At 42.6% G+C, this 22,842-nt stretch overlaps 2 protein-coding genes across 3 annotated transcripts; both read left to right on the forward strand.

Annotated features, from left to right (window-relative positions):
- The first annotated feature begins 8,345 nt into the window (after positions 1 to 8,345).
- Positions 8,346 to 15,492, forward strand: fdft1 (farnesyl-diphosphate farnesyltransferase 1). 2 transcript variants are annotated; one of them, XM_026142879.1, is made up of 8 exons: positions 8,346 to 8,554; positions 10,249 to 10,346; positions 11,347 to 11,530; positions 11,621 to 11,749; positions 12,451 to 12,642; positions 14,372 to 14,548; positions 14,848 to 15,000; positions 15,092 to 15,492. In XM_026142879.1, the coding sequence occupies exons 1-8, from the start codon at positions 8,456 to 8,458 to the stop codon at positions 15,317 to 15,319; spliced, it is 1,260 nt and encodes a 419-aa protein (XP_025998664.1). In that variant the 5' UTR covers positions 8,346 to 8,455; the 3' UTR covers positions 15,320 to 15,492. The 2 variants fall into 2 exon arrangements, with proteins under 2 accessions (XP_025998664.1, XP_025998663.1); XM_026142878.1 differs by lacking the exon at positions 8,346 to 8,554 and having other exon boundaries at positions 9,751 to 10,346.
- A 1,599-nt stretch (positions 15,493 to 17,091) lies between these two features.
- On the forward strand, positions 17,092 to 19,221 carry ctsbb (cathepsin Bb). Its single transcript, XM_026142526.1, has 9 exons — positions 17,092 to 17,214; positions 17,322 to 17,407; positions 17,510 to 17,624; positions 17,746 to 17,861; positions 18,053 to 18,138; positions 18,236 to 18,376; positions 18,468 to 18,584; positions 18,801 to 18,929; positions 19,054 to 19,221. The coding sequence occupies exons 1-9, from the start codon at positions 17,092 to 17,094 to the stop codon at positions 19,128 to 19,130; spliced, it is 990 nt and encodes a 329-aa protein (XP_025998311.1). The 3' UTR covers positions 19,131 to 19,221.
- The last annotated feature ends 3,621 nt before the right edge of the window (positions 19,222 to 22,842 follow it).

Genomic DNA, 22,842 nt, shown 5'->3' on the forward strand with positions numbered 1-22,842 from the left:
TCGAGGAAGAGAGTAAGTAAAGTAAAAAGTCCTTTCCTGGTTCTGTCTTAGATCATCAAGGTCAGTAAACTCATATGGTGCATGTTGCCACAGCCAGAGGTGCCAGACTGCAGCGTTCTCATTCAAGAAATCTGTGTATCTTCATTTGAGACGTAACGTTTAAGATCTGACACATTTCAAACTGTCAAAGGAAACTTTATTGTCATCCCAGTTGTATATAAGTATACAGAGAGATGAAATTGTGAAGCTTAGGGTCCACAGCTTAAACATACACATTATGCAAGTAGAACAAGACAAGAACAGTGCAAGTATGACATACAAAAACTCAAATTACAGGTAACTTGGTAATATGGCTACAAAAGCTGTTTGTCTTGTTGTATATTTTTCACATTAAATTGAATTCCTCTCACACTGACTGCATATCTTGTCTTGTAATAGATGTAATGAATTGATTGTCATCTTAAGAAATTTTAAGAAAGCAAGAGAAACTATGGCTCCAGTCCATATATAGGCCCCAGTGTTCACCCATACAGGTGACATCTCCCTTAGAAAGTGTTAAACCTACTTATTTTGTGTCACTGTTACGGCCGCTAGCCTCAGGTGGCCCCGCCTTCCTCCATGGAAGCTACAGTGCTCCAGGACTCACGGGGGATTGGCTGGCCCGGACATATGCCCGCCCCAACTTCATGCGGATCCGAGCCTGTCAGACTACGCACACCATTGGCTGCCGCAGGAGCCTGGAGTACGACGGACAAGTGACACAGCTGTCTGCAGTTATGACAAGTGACACAGCTGACTGCAGTTAACTGATAGTATAAAAGGCTGAGGAGTCTTCATTCGTCGAGGGACTTGTTGATTTGAACAGACTGTACAGAGAGTCCCTCCCTTTTGCCTTCTGCCTGTGTTTTGTGTTGCCTCCTGCGAGACGTTTAGTAGAGCAGTGCTCTACTGGTGTTATTAATCGTGGTGTTTGCTTAAAGTTTCTCTGCTGCCTAGTGAGTTGTTTCACTAACGGATTTCAGTTGTGTTAATAAACCTTATGTTTGTCGTCCTACCTAACTCCTTGGTCTCTGGGCTCGTTTATGTTACGTCCGCTGCCGCCTAGCAGAGCCGGGCCGTAACATAAGTGGGGGCTCGTCCGGGATCCCTCATAGGGGGTCTTTGTTCCTGGGAGTGGGGGTCAAAAAAAAAAAAAAAAGAGAAATTGAGTTGGCTAAAGATTAAGCACTATGTCGGCTGCGTTTTGTTTACAGCGCTTTTTAGCTGCCCCGTCTCTTGAGATTATTAATAGCTGTCGCAAGAACGATTTGCTGCAAATTGTGGATCACTTTCAGCTGCAGGTTTCAAAAACTCTCCGTAAGAGTGAAATAAAAGCCTTAGTGGTGGACAAGTTGGTGGGAGCTGGTGTGCTTCAAGCGCCTGTTTTGCCTGTGGTCTCTGGTGTGCCAAGCCAAGCTGCCGTAGTTGAAGGGGGCCAGAATGGTTCCAGTGGGGATGGTGAGGGGGATGAGCGGGGAAAAACGCCGCGCACGCTTCCTCGCTATGATCCACTCTCTTCTGGGAGTTCCGAGGGGAGAGAAGGAGCTCGGCTGAAGGTGCGGCTGGCACGTCTCCAGATGGAGGCTGAGGAGAAGGCTCAGAACTGGCGGGTTCAGCTTGAAATAAGGAGGCTGGAAATAGAGGCGGACAAGGCCGTTAGGCTCCGACAGCTTGAGCTGGAGTCACAGTCTCAAGCCTCATCTGTCTCTGCTGTTCATTCCGGTCCCACCTCCACGTCCACTCCTGCTTTTAAAATTGATAAGTGCATTTCTTTAGTGCCCACTTTTAGAGAAACTGAGGTGGATACATACTTTGCAGCATTTGAACGTATCGCTGGTGCGCTGCAGTGGCCTAGTGAGATTTGGCCTCTTTTGCTACAGTGCAAACTGTCCGGCAAAGCTCAAGAGGTGGTGGCTGCTCTTTCTTTAAAGGACAGTTTAGATTACTCGTGTGTTAAAGCAGCTGTCTTGAAGGCCTATGAGCTAGTTCCAGAGGCCTATAGGCAGAGGTTTCGCCAGCAAAAGAGATTGCTGTCGCAGACTTATGTGGAGTTTGCAAGAGAAAAGGGGGTTCTCTTTGATAAGTGGTGTGTTGCGTCAAAAGCGACTGACTATGACGCTCTGCGCGAACTAGTTTTGTTAGAGGACTTTAAGAAATGCATTCCTGAGCGTATTGTGCTGTATTTGAATGAACAGAAAGTGACGTCACTAACATCTGCTGCTGTTCTTGCTGATGAGTTTGTACTCACTCACAAAGCCTCATTTACTGACAGTGAGAAGCCACGGGTTAGCCCTGTGCAGCAGCGCCACACAGCTAAAGAGTCTGGGTCCAGGGAACACCGTGAATGTTTTTACTGTCATAAAACCGGACATGTGATTGCTGACTGTTTAGCATTAAAACGCAAAACATCACATGCTCGGCCACCCAAAGGGGTGGGTTTTGTAAAAGCTGAGGCCCGTCACGAGGACCATGAGTGTGGTGGTAGGGTGCCTGACCCCTGTTTCGAACCATTCATTTTTGATGGCTTAGTATCGCTAACAGACAATCCATCCGAGTTAAAACCTGTGCGTATTTTAAGGGACACTGGAGGTTCTCAAACTGTCATCCTCTCAACTGTATTACCATTTTCTGCTAAAAGTGAATGTGGTTTTAATTCTGTTCTGCGGGGGATAGAGATGGGTTACGCTCCTAGACCAGTTCACAGAATTTTTATTAAATCTAGCCTTGCTACAGGATTTTTCCCTGTTGCCGTTTGCCCGGCCTTGCCAATAGAGGGTGTGGCCATGCTGTTGGGCAACGACATCACAGGAGGGGTAGTGCTCCCTCGTCTGGAGGTTTTAGACAACCCCCTGAATCAGAAAACTTCTGATGTGTCTATGCACCCTGGGCTGTATCCAGCCTGTGCAATTACTCGAGCACAAGCTCGGAAAGATACTGATATTGCCCTCTCTGATTCTGTGTTGATGTCCTCGTTTTCCGGGGAGAATGATGTACCCACTAACAGAAACTATGTTCTGTCACCTCCAGACTCTGTGACGCCCGAGGAGCCTGATCCATTTCCTAAGGACTCTGTACTGCCTTTGACTAGAGATCAGCTGTCAGCAGCTCAATTAGCTGATGAAACAATAAAGAGCTGTTTCAAACGTATGGTAAGTGCTGAGCAAGCCAAAAAGGAGCAACAAGCCTATTTCATAGAACATGATGTTCTAATGCGTCAGTGGTCTCCACCAGGTGCAGAAGGTGCAGATTGGAGTAAGGTCAAGCAGATTGTAGTGCCCTCTGCGTACCGGCAGAAGATCCTGGCCCTTGCCCATGAAAGCCAGTGGTCAGGACACTTGGGCATCACAAAAACATACCAGCTACTATTAAAACATTTCTTTTGGCCTGGTATGAAGCGTGATGTTTCTAAATTTTGCAACAGTTGCCATGTATGTCAGATTGTAGGTAAACCCAATCAGGTCATACCCCCGGCTCCGTTGTGTCCCATTCCTGTAGTGGATCAGCCGTTTGACCATGTCATAGTAGACTGTGTGGGTCCACTACCTAGAACAAAATCAGGAAAGCAATATCTACTCACGATAATGTGTGCCGCTACCCGCTTCCCCGAGGCTGTCCCGTTACATAAAATTACAGCGAGATCTGTCGTTAAGGCGTTGACAACCTTCTTTTCAGTGTTTGGCTTGCCTAAGGTCGTACAAACCGACCAGGGCTCGAACTTTCAGTCTAAGGTATTCAAACAAGCAGTTAGCACTCTGGGTGTTAAGCATATTGTGTCCTCTGCTTACCATCCTGAATCGCAAGGTGCATTAGAGCGGTGGCACCAGACCTTGAAGACGATGCTACGCAAATACTGCCTGGAGAGTGATAAAAGCTGGGACGAGGGTGTTCCATTTGTGTTATTTGCTGCCCGTGACGCCGTTCAGGAGTCACTTGGGTTTAGTCCCTCTGAGCTAGTATTTGGCCATAGGCCACGGGGACCCCTCAAAGCTCTGAAAGAGGCGTTTTTGAGCCCACAAGGGGTTTTCAAAACAAACGTCAGCAGTTATGTAAAACACTTCCGTGAGCGTTTGAATCAAGCCAACGCTCTGGCTAAACAACACCGGCAGCCGCGCCCGCTCGTGCGGGCTCGACGAGGAGGTGCCCATTGACTGACCTGCTCAGCCCAAAGGTTGAGTTTAGCTGGTCGAGTGAGTGTCAGGATGCTTTTGAGAGTGCAAAAGCCCTCCTCTGCCATTCTCCTGTGTTAGCTGCACCTGATTTGACGCGACCATTCAAACTTGAGGTTGATGCCAGTGCTGTCGGGGCTGGGGCAGTGCTGTTGCAAGAAGACTTGCAGGGTTTGAACCACCCCGTTTGTTACTTTTCCCGCAAGTTCAATAAAAATCAGTTAAACTACTCCACCATTGAAAAGGAGACCCTGGCTTTGTTGTTGGCTCTTCAGCACTTTCACGTGTACCTGGGGTCCAGCATGTTGCCTCTTGTTGTGTACACAGACCACAACCCACTTGTGTTCCTGGCGCGTATGTTTAATCACAACCAGCGCCTTATGCGCTGGGCTCTGTTGTTGCAGGAATACAACTTAAGTATCCACCACAAAAAGGGGACTGAAAATGTTTTAGCTGACGGTCTGTCCCGTTTGTAAACATGTTTTACTGCTTTTGTCTTTTGTTGTTGTTTATGCTCTGTAACGTTGGCTTCAGCCCAACATAGTTGGTATTTTAAGGGGAGGGGTGTTACGGCCGCTAGCCTCAGGTGGCCCCGCCTTCCTCCATGGAAGCTACAGTGCTCCAGGACTCACGGGGGATTGGCTGGCCCGGACATATGCCCGCCCCAACTTCATGCGGATCCGAGCCTGTCAGACTACGCACACCATTGGCTGCCGCAGGAGCCTGGAGTACGACGGACAAGTGACACAGCTGTCTGCAGTTATGACAAGTGACACAGCTGACTGCAGTTAACTGATAGTATAAAAGGCTGAGGAGTCTTCATTCGTCGAGGGACTTGTTGATTTGAACAGACTGTACAGAGAGTCCCTCCCTTTTGCCTTCTGCCTGTGTTTTGTGTTGCCTCCTGCGAGACGTTTAGTAGAGCAGTGCTCTACTGGTGTTATTAATCGTGGTGTTTGCTTAAAGTTTCTCTGCTGCCTAGTGAGTTGTTTCACTAACGGATTTCAGTTGTGTTAATAAACCTTATGTTTGTCGTCCTACCTAACTCCTTGGTCTCTGGGCTCGTTTATGTTACGTCCGCTGCCGCCTAGCAGAGCCGGGCCGTAACAGTCACACTCCAGCAGTTTTCCAGTTTTGCAAAGAGGAAGTAACCATGAACATCAGCGGTTGCTGCATCTCTTTACACTCTGGAACACAGCAGAGGTAGGGCAGGTGGGATTAATATTGGTAATAACATTCAGACATTTTTGGCTTGCCTGGAGATTTCGCTCCTCCGTACATGGTACATTTTGGATAAGTCGGTATTTAGTCGAGTCTACAATTAGCTCAGCTGACACCTTTCTACATAATTCTGGTCATGTAGGGGATTTAATTCATACCGCCTGAATTATCCTGTCATAGACAAAGAGACTCTGGCCCTTGTGTGAGCAGTGCAACATTGAGAAGTTTGTGTGTTCCTCTTGTGGTCTACACAGCGCACAGCCCTCTAATTTTTCTTCTGCTCATTGAGTTCCCCAAACTGCAGACTGATGTGTCGATTTCTCACCTTCCTCCGCACGGTCCAGCATCGCATTAGTGTTTTCAGTCAAATCACTTCAAACTATTTTCCGATATTTATAAAACCCCTCCGAGGGTGCCAGGTGCTAGCAGTGAAACTGGCCTTCCAGCGTGGAGGGTTTAGATCTAATATAGAGTAAACTTTAAAAGTGTTCATACACAGATATCAAATGTAAAGGATTTATTTGAAACTTTGCACAATATAATTACTGAAAATAATAACAGCAATAGGTTTTTGTCCTAATAATTATAAACATTTAATGATACAGAGGAAATCAGTTAAAGGTTAAGTGTGGGACTGACAGACAAGCTTGTCTGAGCCTTAGTTTTCAAAGCATGTAAAATGTGCAAGTGCAACATTGAAAACTTGGAATACACCAGTTACAGCTCACACTGATGCAGAGGGACGCACTAACATATAAGCATGTGTTACAGAGTGAACCGGGTATTTTAAAGCATCAGGAAACAACTTCTCACACATACACAAACAAGCTAAGTGAGGTTAGATGGTGTTGTTGTGGACACTGACTAATACGTGGCATTTTGCACACAGCCTGTAAATGTCAACAACAAAAGGAGTGTGTAAACAATGTATATTGTAGTGATGGCAGTATACTGTGTATATTTATAGTGGCAGTATGGGAAATGATTATTTGGAAATGCTTGAAATGGAAATGATCATTTACTGTGAGGTGAGGTGTGGTTGGGGTGTGGACAGTAGTTGTGCTTTTGTAACGTTGAGGTATGGACAGCTACACACTGCCTCAGTCCTGCCTGTTCACATTTTATTCTGTAAAAACTAAATTTTCACTGCTTTTATGACCTTTTTAGTGGGGAGAACATAGCTGGGATTTAATGATTTAACAAATCTTTTGAATCCTTTGTCCTCCACAATGCTAAATGGCTGGGAGTCCTCAATCACCATGCTGACCAGGTCTTCATCTATTTGAGATTGTTCTCCTGAGGAAAGACAATAAAGATAAAGCACAAATATAAATATCACACACGTAACTTATAACAGTTGTATAATATTGTTATATCATTTAGTAACATTACTGCATGCTATATTATCATTGCATTTGATGGCTCACCTGGTCTTGCTCCACAATCGCTGTTCCCCTTATTCTCATGCAAAGCTCTGTAGTGCCTAAGCATGGATGAGGTGTTGTTATATCCCAGCTCCCTGGCACATAGCAAACACTTCACCTTGTACAAAAGTCAAGACAGCTCAACATAAATTGTATTGCACCATCAGTATCATGAAAATACATCTTCTGTAGAAATTTACATACCTTGTTGGGAGGAATAAGATCAAAATGTTCCCACACAGGGGAGGACATCCTCCTCTTCTTAGCTGGCTCCATTCTCTCCTGACTTTCTCTCCTCACTCTCATAATCCTCCAAACGGTCTCCAAACTCTCTCTAACCGCAGCTCTCCATCAAACACCCACATTTTGAATGAAGTCTGAGGGGTTTATATCGCTGTCATATCTCGCGGCAAAGTTCGAACCACTTCATGAACCAGTCACGTGGTATTAATACCGTCTAGCCACATGATTTTTTTGGGAGGAGGGGGCATGATTCTCTTTGGTTTCATTTTGGCTTAAAATAAATTTTGGTTAGCCCGAAGGCCAGTCGGCAGCTGGCTGTAAATATGCACAACAATATATATTATATACATACATTGTATATGTCTAGTTTGTAGACAAAGGCTATAAATGAGGGGAAAATGTAAAAATATTAAATTTAAAAAGGAGCAGAGAAACACTTGGCTGTGTGCTCACCGTGTTTTGACTTTGGCCATTAGGTGTCCTCTATTGAACTGTTGATGATCTACTTGGCAATGAATCGGTTCAGATTATCACGGATTTTGCGGCCTTCCTTAGCTGCAAATGAGCAAATGACCTTACAAGCACGTCGTTTAATTGACAGGGAAATATATTTTCAACACGAATGCAATGTCGGATTTTGATTTTTTTTTTTTATCATAGGACAGCTTCCTTGTCCAATTTTTGTATTCGCAGTAGTTTCAGTATGCTCCAACTTCACAGTGGTGGGATGCATCACGAGCAATGATGAGTCTGACTGCAGGATGGGGGTAAAGCGATTGATGCTTTGATGCATGGGATAACAATCTCTGCATCAGTGTCAAGAAAACAGAAGGAGATGATTGTGGATTTCAGGAGGGATGGAAACTCCCAACCAACCTGCACATTGGATGAGCAGCTGTGAGAATGATCTCCAGCTTTAGAAGTACCCGAGAACCTTAACTGGAGCTACAACACTTCCTTCCTGGTTAAAAAGACTCACCAGTGCCTTTGTTTTTATAACATACAAGGTGCTGCTGTGTATAAACAGTCAACAGGTATCAGACCTGGCCGGGATTACCACGATTTCATTGAGCAGACAGTTTCTTTCTTGATTAACTAACGGACCAATCAGCAGCTGGGCTCCACTGACAGCCCAGGGCGGGGCGGGGCATCACACCAGTCACTCTGGCCGCTCATTGGACGTTAACCTCTAAGCCCATGACTCGCCAGCCAATCAGACGCTCCGTTGATCTGACGAGGCTCCCGGCCGCAAACCGTGTCCTCGCTCATGTTTGTGGTGCTGCCGCATCTCAGAGACACGAATATCTGATGGGGCTACATCTTGTCAGTCTGCCAGAGTAACCGCTGAACACCTGAAGCAACATGGACATCCTGAAGTCGCTGGGTCACCCGGAGGAGATATTCAACCTGTTTAAATTTAAGATGGGTGGATGCAGAGCCGTCATGCCAAAGTTGAATTATGTGAGTAAAATCTACTCGAAAACGCAGTCTGAGCTCATATTTATAGATTCGTTTGAATACTAACACATCAGCCACACGCAGAGAAAGGATGTTGCGCGGATTAAAAAGCAGATAGCCGTTCCTCTTTTCAGAGCATCATCACAGTGAGTCTGCGCAGAGGAAAAAAAACAAACCAAAACAAAAAGCACATAGCCATATCTGGCACTTTACACCTCAAACCTAACTGAGCAACACGGTCCTTAGTTTTGCTCCAAACGATCCGGGTGAAAACAGAGACAGCTAATTGGACTTTGTCAAATTAGATCTGCGCTCACACAGTCTACTCACACAGGCAGAGATGACCATTGACTTGGGATTTACCTTACATAATGAGCTTGGAGGGCGCACCGGTGGGGAGAGATGCTGTGCGCGTGTTTGACGGATAATCCCACTGTTTTAACGCCAATGTGACCCAGAGGCAGGACCCGGAGAGCCTGCAGACTGCACCATGCCAACGAGGCTTCGTGCTCGGATTGGCAGCATTACTTAAACAAAACACACACACAGTAAAAATATTCTTCATTTAAGATTTGGATTAAAGCACCCGAGGAACAAACCTGCACAGGATGTCAAACGTTAGAGCTCAAGTCTGTCATCTGATTGTATTAAAAGCCAAATTGTTGTGCAAAAGCAACACAAGTGCAGTAATGTCTGAGCACAATCGATGTAAACATTAAAAAGAGAAATAAAGGTTATAATGAGTTGTCCGTTTGTTTTAGTATACGTCTCATATATTTGTTTTAAAAATCTTTTTCCTGGAGTATCACAGACTTGCAGGTCACGAATTTTCCCGTCCTTCACGCTGTCTCCCACCAGATGTCAGCAAAATACAGTTTTCATGAGTTCTGCTTTTTTCAGGGGGAGGGGTGTTCAAACTTGCTAAGGTTTGTTTTTCTATTGCAATGAAGGCTTTATATTGCACAAAGTCGCAGTCGACACCCCACAGCTGACTGTTTGCTTATCGCACACAGCCAACATTATCTAGCTGCATGCGTGCATGGAGATACAACTAAATAGCAGCTAATGCGTGCTTTCTTTAAAAAGAAAACACTGCTCACCTTTAGCGAAAAAAGGCTTTAGTGCAGCAAAAACCCCAAATCGGGACCCCCCCCCCCCCCATTTTTAGCATGCGGGAAGTAGGTTATGAAAGTGAACTTCAGCTGGCGTTGTTTTGGGGGCAGGGGTGGGAGGAGTGTGCCTGCTCATAACAGCAGATCTACAAACGCTGCGCACTGGCCACGCTCAGCCACGGTTCAAGGTTAAAGTGCTTAAAGATCCGCGGGGCGCTTATTTAACTCCACGCAGCGTCGTCCACACAGCGTTGTTCACCTCTCTTGTCCTCTACATGGACTTCATGTTTCACGCTTCCTCAACAGGCGTGGCGTCAACATGGATAGTGTGGTTTCATAGCTGCAGAGTCGTTCTCGCTGTCGGTTTTTCGTATGGCCGGAGCTTGCTGCAAGTGTCCGCTGTCTCTGTCCGTGTTCAAGCGCTCTCTCTCGGTGGCTCCGCGTGGCTGCGGCTCCGCTCCACGCTCTCTCCTGCACGGGTGGAGGCTCGGGGAGAGGGGCCTGCAAGAGGCCGCCCGACCCTCCAGCGCCCTCAGACCTGCAGGCTTCTACCGACAAACAGCTTTTCTCTGTCTCTCCTGTCAGGAGTCCATGACTGAGAGTCTGCGGACCTGCTACCTGTACCTGAACCAAACCAGTCGCAGCTTTGCAGCTGTGATTCAGGCGCTGGACGGTGAGTTGAGGTGAGTAAAACTTTACTGGAGCTGGCTCCAGGTGAGGACACGTGTGTGCGTGCACACGGTTTGTTTTCTTTAGAGCAAAACAAAGGGTCTTGGCCGAAACACTCTCCCTTTAAAAAAAAAAAAAATCCCTCAACTTATCTCATAAGTTTCTATTTTTTGTCGACTTTTGACATTTTTTTTAGTATTATTAATTCCGTTTAGTGTTTATTTCCAGAATGTCTTACTTTAGTTGGGATTCGTTTCAGTGCCAGTTTTAGTCTTTAACTATAGTTGTATGGAGGGCATATGCTCGAGGCAACATTTAGGATGAGTATTACAAAAATAATAGAAACGCTGAGAGCAGTTGACCCACAGTACAGCACCAAAGCGTCATCAGGCAAGTTATGATGACAAACTTTATAAACAAGTACTCAAACTAAAGATATACATTCAAAAAGTACATGTTAGGTTTTTGTATGACAGACTTTTTTTGTCCTGGCTGTGTGATGTTGTTACCAGCATCATGTGAAGCAAAATACCATGGCGGGTAAAGGAATCACAAATTAATCTAACATGCATATCTTTGGTCTGTGAGAGGGACCTGGACCAGGACCTTCCCAATTCATTATTTGGGATGAAATATCCCTGTAATCTAAGACAGACTGACAGGCATTCATTCCTTTTATGAACCCTAGTTTAATTCTTTCATTTTGAGCCAGATATTAAACACGAATCTTAAATAAAATTTTGATATCAAACTACATTTCTATGTACTTGAAAGACTCTCCATAAATAAAATGGGTGTTAATTAACGTTTCCATTGCAGGCTTTTCAGGGTTGCAGAGGTGAAGGCTGCCATGTACCTTTTCTTTTTCTGCATTTAAAGTTTATTGTTGAGTAGTATTAATAGGAATATAAAAAATATCTTTGATGCAGCCATGCAGGAGTTTTTCACATATAGACACTTGACATACCTGCTACCTTTATCATTGTGTAAATCCTCCTTGTGTCTATGATCCAGACATGCAGTTTGCATTTTCTACCTGGTTCTGCGTGCACTGGACACAGTGGAGGATGACATGACCATTCCTCTGGACAAGAAGGTTCCCATGCTCAATGACTTCCACACCTTCCTGTACCAGGATGAGTGGTGCTTCATGGAGAGCCAGGAGAAAGATCGTCAGGTCCTGGAAGACTTCCCAACGGTCAGTGGGTTGTCAAGGGTTATTTACCAAGTTTGGGCAAATTAAGGCAGTGACTAATTGGTAACTATAACCTTTGTCCTCTAAAACCAGATATCGCTGGAATTCAGAAACCTCGCTCAGGAATACAGAGACGTCATCTCGGATATCTGCCACCGTATGGGAGTGGGAATGGCTGAATTCCTGGAGAAGAAAGTGGGATCTATGAAGGAGTGGGACCAGGTAAATGTTATGCTTCTGTTAGTTGTTCTAGCACCATAATGACTACATAAATGACTGCTTTGAGTTGGGGGGGGACATAAAGAGTAAGTTCTAAAATTACTGGAGTAACGACCCAAAAGAATTATTACATTGCAAAATAAAAGCCTTTTATTTTGAATAAAATGTCATCACTCTGATTAAAAACTGAATGGATGTTATCAGAGGTTTGTAAGCTACAAACTAGCTGTTGACTCACTGGTACAGCTCAGGAGCAGATGGTAAGCTTACAATTTTATTGAATTAGCTACAGTAGCGTTCAGATTTGCAGCTCCTTACTTCTTAAATCAGCTGCAGAATCAACCAGAACTTAAGGAAGGTGATTTTAAATGTTTCCTTTATTTATGGCAGTAGACAATTTTGCTTTGACTAATTTATTTATTGAGACAGAGGTTTTATATATTTCTTTTTTATTGCCTGTACTTAATTGCTTTATGGGTGCGTGCGTGCGTGTGCGTGCTACTGTTTTATAAAACTCCTCTGATTGTACTGCTGTCTTTCTTGGCCAGGACACTCCTGTAGAAGAGATTTTTAATCTAAAGAATCTTGTCATGTAGCTATATGATTCAGCTCTGAATATTACATAATATGAATGTTTAATCATAAGCCAGGATTTTGTTTCTCTTAAGTCCTGCACTGTGATTTGTTTTTCTGTTTTTGTGCAGTATTGTCACTATGTTGCCGGTTTAGTCGGCATTGGCCTGTCCCGGCTGTTCTCTGCGTCTCAGCTGGAGGACCCTGAAGTTGGGCAGGACACTGAACTTGCGAACTCCATGGGCCTGTTTCTCCAAAAGACTAACATCATCCGAGACTATCTAGAGGACACACAAGAGGGACGTGCCTTCTGGCCACAAGAGGTAGAAACAAAATCTCTTGTCTAATACCAGTGTGCCTGACCAGGGTCCGGTACTATGAAGCAAGTTTAGAATACCCAAGATATCTTTCACTTATCTGGGTTTGCTTACCCTAATCGGGCCAAGCAGTCGCACGAAGGAGGTTATCAACTCGATACGTCAGCCCAGGGGTTTCTAATCTAGCTGTGACCATGTTCACATGAATGGGGCAATTTTCCAGGAATTATGCTATTTCCTACTGAACTCATTGGTGCAGTCATAAATACTTAGCAATATCTGCCATATTTCAAGCAACTTAAAAAAGTCCAGACGCTTTTCTTTCCAAGCTCCTTAGACTACAATGACCTGGATGACTGAGAACCTTCACAGACACCTGCCATATTCATAATACAAAATGTGCTTTGTAACATTTGTTTCTATGCAGGAGGGGCTTTATACTGTCTAATGTCTTTTTTTTTTTTAAATTTTTTTAATTTATTTATGCTTAACACTAGTGACGGCTGTGGTCCTATTTGTAGTGTTTTCATGTTGTACAAACGTCTGTTTGTGTTGGCTACAGAAGGCCTTTCTGACATTTCTGAGAATGTGGTGCAAACCTTTACTTGGGCTCTAGGAAAATCTATGTTGCCGGTCAAAGGTTAAGATCACTGTGACACTAGAAAATGTGGTACTATGAAAAAAATCTTGATGCACTTATCATTCTTTTATATTTTGCTTACCAAGGACCCAGACTTTCTTTCCTTTTAAAGTGGTCAGAAGCAAGAGTTCTCCAGGGTTTCTGTAGGTATTTCAGAGTTTGTCTTTGGACATTGGCTGCTTTTTCACTCATTTTGCCTCAGCCCTTGACTGTTGTTGTTATTGTTGTTAAGCCACTTAACACTGACCTATGGAGAGAAAAGAAAAAAAAAAACAACAACCCCCAAAACAAACCCACCTAATTCGTGGGATGTCTGCAAATAACGGTTAACTTGGCAAATAACCCATTTTAAATGGTATCTTTGGGCATTTGGTAACTAGCCTGTTGCAAAAGCACATCATTTGTTCCCATTTATTTAGTTGAGTCTATGCCAGAGTTTAACAGCTTTTTAAATGGTATTTTTGTACCAACAAAGTGATTCTTTAAGAGGTATTAGCTGAAAACTTGGCATATCTTTAGCAGCGTGTCCTTAAAACTGGAAACTGGACAAGTGGAGGGCAGAAGAGGAAGCAGGTCTCCAAAAATTATCTACAGCAGGTGAACGGTATATGAAAGTCATGCCCCCAAGATTTGGGCTGAACTTCAGCCAGCGGTGTTGGAGAAATTGTCTAAATCGATGGTACTTTTCTGCATTCATAATTCCATCAGATTGAAAACCTACCTGCATAGAAAAACGCAGAGAGGACACTATCAGCCATGGATAGTGACCTCTCCAGAGCCAGGAGCTCAACATTATGATAGTAGTGTTGGGTTGTCTTGACAGAAAATGGACCAAATGCGGTCAACGTTCCAAAGAAGAGTTTCAGATGTCCCTCAGGAAGCCTGCAGTTTTACAATAAAAGGACAGTCATGTGGCCATGCTTTCACCCTGGCCTCCAATCTCTAATCAACTTATTCTCGGGTCTGTGGGATAAGTGTTTGTACTAAATTTGAAGAAATTTGCTCAAGGCTTCTAAGAAGTACATAACGAACAGAATCCAGCCAAGGCTGGTGCCAGTACAGATAAATAAAATCCTTGTTACATGCTGTGTGCAGGCTTGGAGCCAGTTTGCAGGCCGTCTTGAGGATTTGGCCCAGCCTGAGAAGCTGGAGTCGGCGCTGTCCTGTCTCAACCTGCTGGTCACTGATGCTCTGCGTCACGTCCCGGATGTTATTGCCTACCTGTCCCGCCTGCGCAACCAGAGCGTCTTTAATTTCTGTGCCATTCCACAGGTATGCGCTGCGTCACAATCTCCTCCAAACCATAACATTTAAACCTGTTCATTTTTTATTTATTTTTCAAGCTCAGAAAACAAACCATTCTGTCCATGTCCTACGGTCTTACTGGAACATGTTTTGATTTGCATTTAAAGTTTGCGAAACATTTTAATATTTTGTTTTAATAATAACTTTTTCTGTAACTGATAAACGATGGAAAATGTTGCGCTTAAATAGAGAGACCAATGAATACTGACTCATGAGAAATGATCAAACACTTCCACTTCACATGTTGTCATTTCTCTCTTGACCAGGTGATGGCAATAGCTACACTGTCAACGTGCTACAACAACCCCATGGTGTTTCAGGGAGTGGTGAAGATCCGAAAGGGGCAGGCAGTCACTCTCATGATGGAAGCCACCAATATGAGTGCTGTGCAGACAATTATCGCCCAGTACAGCCAGGAGGTGGGTTATTTTTTATTTATTTATTTTTAAACTCAGTCTCTCTCTACTGCTTCCACCATATTGGTGTACTGAATGTGCTCTCTCTCTCCAGATATTACACAAGGTGTCCCCCACCGACCCGTCTCGGGAAAAGACGCTCCACATCTTGGCTGTAATCCGTGAAAAGTCCGCCCTGTCGCAGTCCAGCCTCCGCTCCAGGACCCACCACCTGTCGCCCATGTACCTTTCTGCTGCTATGGTGCTCGCTGCCCTCAGCTGGCAATACCTTAGCACTACAGCGGCACAGGCCCAAGGCACCAGTGACATGCAGAGACCTTGAACTAATTTAACCCCCTCCTTTCCTGAGCCTCTATACAAAAGAAGCCCCTGTGCCCCCTCTGAAGGTCTGTTTCTAGAGGAATTTACAGATTCACTGTGGCTGTTACAGGATGATGGACACTCTAAAGTATGACTCTGTTAGCAGGCTGGTGTCATTAAATGATTTGATCTGTAGCAGTCCATCCTGTGTCTAGATAAATTATATACACACATTGGTGTGTGTGGGTATATTTGCCATAAATGGTACACTTCCACAGTTCAGGGTGTTTTTTTTTTTTTTTTTTTTTTTTTTTTAAATAGTTTGTTTGAAACATTGTTTGAATTGTAATTATTCATCGTATTTGAATAATTGAAAACAAACGTTCACAGTTTAATCCTGCACATACTAGGATTTTTTTTTTTTTTTTTTTGGGGGGGGGGTTACCAACAACCACCACCACCACTTGTTTTTCTTTCTTTTCTCATATCACATCAAACCTAGCTCCATATTCCACTTGTGTTTCTCTAGCAGAAACACTAAAAAGTTACATTGGTGCACTCTGCAGCGCTTCCGCTGTATGTTCGACGGCTTCCAATCACAGTTGAACCTTTTCGGTCCTTTTCTGTGTGTTAATCTGTTTCATCGTTGTGTTTTTTTTAAAATTAAGGAAAAACAATTATGTGCAATATCAGGGTAGTTTTTATTACAGATGAAAAGGGGAAAATGGATGTATTTTCAGGTCCTTTATAGCATCAGCAAAAGAGGGAAGAAAAAGGCATACTGAGACTGCTAGCTAAGTGTCCTTAACACTGCTTTGGTGCGTTGAAAGGCTAGCACAGAGTAACTTTGTACAGAACCAAAGGAGAGCTAAAAACATTGCTATGTAATGTGACATTTTGATTTGTACATATTTGAAGAAATAAATAACAATTAATCCTGTATTTTGAGTGATTTCATGTTTTGATGCAGAGTTTAAGTGTGTGTGTGTGTGTGTGTGTGGGAGAAGTTCATACATATTAAACAAAAAATTAAGAATCAGAAGGTTGATGGTTAAATAAAGGAAACAAAGCTGCATCTCGTTATTGACGTATAATAATTTTAAGAGCTTGGTCAACCTTTGGAATGGCAGGCTTCTAGTCACATGAGACATGCAGGTGCATTTATTACACAGGCATGTGATCAACAACTGTAGTCTTATAAGAAGGGTAACTGTAAGGTTTGTTGAGTCAGAGAGAAGAAGAACGACGAAAAAGATCTACTAAAACAGCAACCCAGGTAAAAAATTAAGACATTTGGCAAATATGCTGATTTTTTTTTTTTTTTTTTGCACATATGAGTTCAATATGCATGTGGATTAATACTTTATGATTGTCTTAAGCTGAAGTTTTCATTTTTTGTTTTTAGCTTGAATCAATGTACATATATGTTAAATCTAGCTGCAGTTCTGATTCATCTGATAATATGAATGTTCTTTTAAACTTTTTTTTTCTTTATAAATTGGAATAAAAGTATCATTTATCATTAATTGTGGATCTAATTCTTAAAGTCAGTGTTAGATATATTTCAGAAAGAATGTTTCTAATAACCAAGTTCATTGCATTCATACATGACCCAGTTCCTATGTACAGAAATGTATTTGCAACATTACTGCAAAACACATGTTGGTTATAAATAAAGGAAATGGCCTCTTTCCTTATTCCCTTTCCTTGTAACGCTCCACTGAGATGTGCTTTTGTGTGCATGTAAACAGTTTCCTGGTCACCTCCTATGATCACTGATGTCTGTTTTGCAGGATGAGTCCACTGTTCCTCCTCTCTGTAGTGGTGATGGTGTCCACCACTTGGGCACACCCTCACCACTCCCTTCTCTCCTCTGAGATGGTTGATTTTATTAACAAGGCTAACACCACCTGGACGGTGAGACCATGCAATCAGTTTTTATGGATATTTCCACATCTTAGGAAGCTGTTAACAACCCGTAAGCGATGATTTCTCTGCTCCAATTTCCTTTTTATTTGCTCCAGGCCACAAGGAATTTCCAGAATATCGATGCCACCTATGTTAAACAGCTGTGTGGCACCATACTGAATGGACCCAAGCTACCAGAGGTGTAAGTTTATCAGGTGGTTTGGACAGCTGGTCACATGAGATGACATGTGACAGTCAGCAGGTTGAGCTAATCTGCAGTGATTCTGTTTTCTCTCTTGTTTAGGCTTCATAATATTGAAGGCATTAAACTTCCTGACAGCTTTGACGCACGCAAAGAGTGGCCCAACTGTGCCACAATCCAACAGATCAGAGATCAAGGCTCCTGTGGGTCCTGTTGGGTATGACACACCAAGAAATTAAAAATACACCACCACCAAATAGAGGAGATAGGGTGGGACATTAAAAAAAATCATTACCAACTTCCATGTTCTCAGTGTTCCCGGTTTGATTTTTACACAGGCCTTTGGGGCAGCTGAGGCAATATCTGACAGGTTATGTATCCAAAGTGGTGGTAAGATCTCTGTGGAGATCTCCGCTGAAGATCTGCTGGCCTGCTGTGATGAATGCGGCATGGGGTGAGCATTAGTAATGGGTCGTGTATATAAGTAAATGGGCTGTTCATTAATTCTACTCATGAAGTTTTCATGGAAAAGTTTTTTTGGAGAAACCGTGATGGCTTATAATTACAGTCTTCAAAAATCAAATGAAGTAAAACAGCTATAACATAACTCATGGTGCACATTATGTCTTTTTGTGTTTGATGTAGCTGTTATGGTGGCTATCCTTCTGCTGCTTGGGAATTCTGGGCAAAGAAAGGGCTTGTCACAGGAGGCTTGTATGACTCTAAAGTTGGTAAGTCCATTATCCACTTGCTGAATTCAGTTTAAGTAGTTTTGGGGAGGAGCAAAAGACTTGACTTAAATGGACTGACCGTGACTGTTTATTACAGGCTGTCTACCCTACACCATCGCCCCCTGTGAGCATCATGTGAATGGAAGTCGTCCTCCGTGTGGGAGTTCAGAGACTCCTAAGTGTGTGCAGCAGTGCACTGATGGATACTCACTATCATATGAGAAGGACAAACACTTTGGTACAGAGAATTAAAATAAACTCTGCACCCTCCTAGCATTGGTTTACTTTGTCGTTGCAGTCCTTGAAGTTTCCTGTATGTCCCTCTTCAGGTAGACGCACATACGGCGTCCCGTCGGACCTGGATCAGATCATGACGGAGTTGTACAAGAACGGGCCTGTGGAGGCATCTTTCACTGTTTATGAAGATTTTCTGCTGTATAAGAGTGGTGAGGTTTATGTATTTAATTCTAGTAATGTCACTCTATATGAGTAACGTACTTCTTTGTCTCAGTTTAATATTGGGCAACTGTTTGAGAGCAAGCAAGTCGACCACTAATCTGAAAAAACTCCACAGACACTTTAGAACGCCTGTCAGAAAATGGGTATTATTCAAAAGAGGAACAACCTTCTTCTGCTTTAATGAGCTTTTTTTTTTGCTGTAGGTGTGTATCAGCATGTGACAGGGGATATGCTGGGCGGTCACGCCATTAAGATCTTGGGCTGGGGTGATGAGAACGGGACGCCCTATTGGCTGGCTGCAAACTCCTGGAATACTGATTGGGGAGATGAAGGTATGGATGAAAGTGTAAGGCACATAGCCGGTGTCACATACAGGCCTACGTCACACAAAGTGCTGAAGATGAGTGGGAATGCTGGCCTAAAACTGTGTCGTCCTCTGTTGTCTTCTTATTTCAGGTTTCTTCAAAATCAAGCGTGGAAATGACGAGTGTGGTATTGAGTCAGAGGTGGTTACAGGAATCCCGCTTAACTAGATGAAATAATCATCACAGCAGACAATCAAGAAATAAATCGAAGAAAAGACAGACCTCATTCTGGGGCAGATTTTGACAGATTTCATGCAATAAAGAGGGAATAAATTGTTGTGTCTTGGTCTTCATTTGCATTTCTTTACCATGATTTGCAGGTTAGGGGTTAGGGGTTAGGGGTTAGGCGATTAATCTCTGATGACCTATCATGGCAGAGCAGAATCTAGATGGTGGTGGTGGTGAAGATGAGTGAGGTTTGGATGAAGCTCCAGTTGATATGTCTATGAGGTGAGGATGGGGAGGAGGTGGGTTGCATGAATGCGAGTCTGAAAGCAAGAATGACAGAGAGTAGATCCCGAAAGTTTGAATCTATTCATCTGGACGTAGCATTTTCAGTGGGAGAAACGTTTCGTCACTCATCCAAGTGACTTCTTCACTCTCAGCTGACTGCAGGTTTCCCCAATCTTATAAACAGTACATCGCACAATGACTGAAACTAGCACATGAACATAATCCAACTTTGGGGATTTACTTACCTGGATGATCGAGCATGCATCAAGACGAAGAGTAGAGATTTAAACCACGTAGAGTGGAGGCTAATTGGCTCAAAGAATGTGGGCAAGAAGGTGATTGGATTAGAGTAATGATGTCAGTACTGAGTTTGACAACGTGGGAAAAAGTAGTGGAGTCAAGAAGAGACTAGTAGCAGCCAAACAACCCAGGAAAGCAGGCAGATGAGTGACTGCGGATCTGCCTAATTGAAGTTGCGCATAAGCTTCATTGGGAAGGTAGATGAGATTATATGTTTTAGCATTCAAAATTTAGATAATTATATTTAGAGATATATACATATTATCTAGCATTCTAGCTTTAGTTGGGATGATGACATTGCTGATTTCATATACTATGTACTGAATCAGTAATTTATAATAATGATAATACCAATATAATACCATGACTCCTTAAATTACAGGATACTACAGCAAACGAAAATCAAAAATCACATATCCAAATAGTCCTCTTTAGGGGCCACTGTAAATTAGTCCTCCTTTGGTGTTGCAGCTTATTTTTGACTGTGGTGAGAAATGTGATTTGCTACAGTCTTAACAGTGTTTTAAAAAGCATGTGCCTGACAAGATTTAAGATGCTTTAAATTTTACTGGATGCCCTTCTTTCACAATTTGTGGTAGATCCATCCAATGGCAATTCCTTTTGTACACTAAAGGAAAAAAGCTGAAAAGGTTACAACACAAACTTTTAAATGAACTGTGACTTACAGGACAATGTCAAGCAGAGGCGGAGGCAGACATTTGATACACCCGGGGTTTAGCCCTAAAGGGTAGTATGCATGTGGGATTGGGGTGGGAGGTGGGGGGTGGGGGGGTTAGAAATGACTGAAAGATTAATAGGCTCTGTTTTGAGTTTTGTTCAAAAAAGAATGACTTCATATAGGGAAAAATATATATCACATGTGCAGGACACCTTAAACTAGTTTTTTAATTAAGCAGCAAGGCAGAACAAAGTCTGGGCTGTATCAAGACTCGAGGACTAAACCCCAATTCAACCAGACCCAGAACTGATCCGGAATTAAAACAGGACTACAACAGTTCAAATCAGGACTACTTAGGATTTAACCAAGACAGAACCAGAATCAGAACTAGATGATAGTAGCACTAAAAATCATCATAGACCTGCACTACACTTATTTTTTAATTCTACCAAAGTCCACTATTTAGATTGAGAAAAGTTTATATAATTATTTAGCCTTGTTGTGCAAACAAGCCTGCATAACTTGCTGACAATCAAACCAAACACCAACATCATCAAATATACAGTTGAAACCAGATATTTACACACTCTTCAGATAAAAACACAAACACTTTTTTAATTGTAACATCAAATCAGACTAAATGTTTATTTTTTTAGATTGATAAATATAAAAAACATATTTGTTAACTTTAAGAGTAAAGAGAGAAACTATCTGTATTTCATAATTTTAAATGGCACCAAATTGTATGGACATGGACTCTACTAACCTATCAGAAGCTTCTTCAGCTCAGAATGGAATCGTCTGGAGTTTTCTTATTAATTAACAATAAACTTAGTGTACATGTACTCCTAAATTTGATGAAAGAGATAAAAAGAGACAGCTCTGTCTGTCTTTATTCTGACATTTAACTAATTCAAAAGATATTTCAATATTTATTTATCCAAAACAAAACAAGTTTACTCTAAATTGATGTTGTACAGTAAAAAAATGTTCTTGGGTTTTCCATAAAGTGTATGTAAATATCTGGTTTCAACTGTGAATATACTGCTGTGTATTGAAATTCCTCTTGTTTTGAATAGGAATATACTGAACAACATACAAAGCATAATATATAAAATAACATCTACCAGAGTTTTTTCTTTAAAAGAAGCCCCTTATGTCCATTCTTGTATATCAGTACATTACTGAAACCAATTTATTTAGACGTGGAGGGAAACAACTGAAAATATGAAATAAACATACATGTAAGCTAAGACTCTCTAAAGAAACAGCATTGTTGTTGTTCGGCTTTTCATTTCGCCATTTGTTGATTCACTTGAAGAGCAAGTAACGTAATATGGGTCAAGTGATCAGTTTGATATCAATCTTTCGTGATACACCGTCATATTTACATTATTTGTACAGTACGAATGATTTTCTTTGGTACCTGGTCGAACTTCAGTTCTCCCCTCTGTCTGCCTGGCTGCACTTCTCCAACAGCGCACTTGCAAGCAGCAGCTCCCCCCGCCCCCTCCCTCAGTGTCTGAGCTCGGATCATACCAATATTAGGGGGGATTTACGCACAGTCGTAAATTCCCACAGTGTGCACTATGTGCTTTGAATATTGTGTGTAGTTTTTGTTTTATACAGTTGTCAGACAGGCATCTAGCTATGAAAAAATTACACTCCAAAAGACCCCGGGCTTCTGAAAAAACAACCCGGGGTTAAGCCCAGTAAGCCACCCCCCGCTCCGCCACTGATGTCAAGACATGTTTCTAGCAGGGCCCAGCAGAGGGTGGTGGTAATGCACATACAGTTCGGACCGTGTGTGTGTAATTTTGCCTCTGCACACTACTACGGAAGATTTTAAATCAAACAATCAGACAGATGCGAGTGGAAGTGAGGGGCACCGTTATAAGGCTGAAGAAACCCAATCAAAATTCAACTAAACCAATCAGAGAAAAAGCAAGAACTTCGGAGTGGTCGAATCAACAATATGGTTCATTGTTTAAAAGAAGGAGTTTACTGGAAAGCTTAACAACATCAAAAAAGCATGAAAGAGCACAAAATACCACCAAAGTGGATGATCACAGAATTATTTCCATGGAAATGAAAACACCTTCACAAGAACTCGCATAGTCAAGAAAACTGTTGACGAGGCATAAATATCAAAGTCTACAATCATTCCTTTGTGCACTTCAATCACATGACTGATTTAAAATCCACTGTGGGGGTGTACACTGTGTCTGCCCAACAAAGTATGGACCTATATGTAAAAAGATGCAGAAAGGTGCTAAGAAACAGGAATAAGGAACAAGTGCATTTAAAAGAGTAGCATTAAAAGAAAAAAAAAAAAGGGATACAATAAGATGCAGCTAACCCTGGGTATGTCTACAGGGGTAAAGTTAGGATTACACAACATAAGGCACTTGTTGGCAGAGGGAGCGGAGAGAAATAAAAAGCTGTGGG

The sequence above is a fragment of the Astatotilapia calliptera genome, chromosome 15 (genome assembly GCF_900246225.1).
Source record: "Astatotilapia calliptera chromosome 15, fAstCal1.2, whole genome shotgun sequence".
Taxonomy (NCBI): Eukaryota; Metazoa; Chordata; class Actinopteri; order Cichliformes; family Cichlidae; genus Astatotilapia; species Astatotilapia calliptera.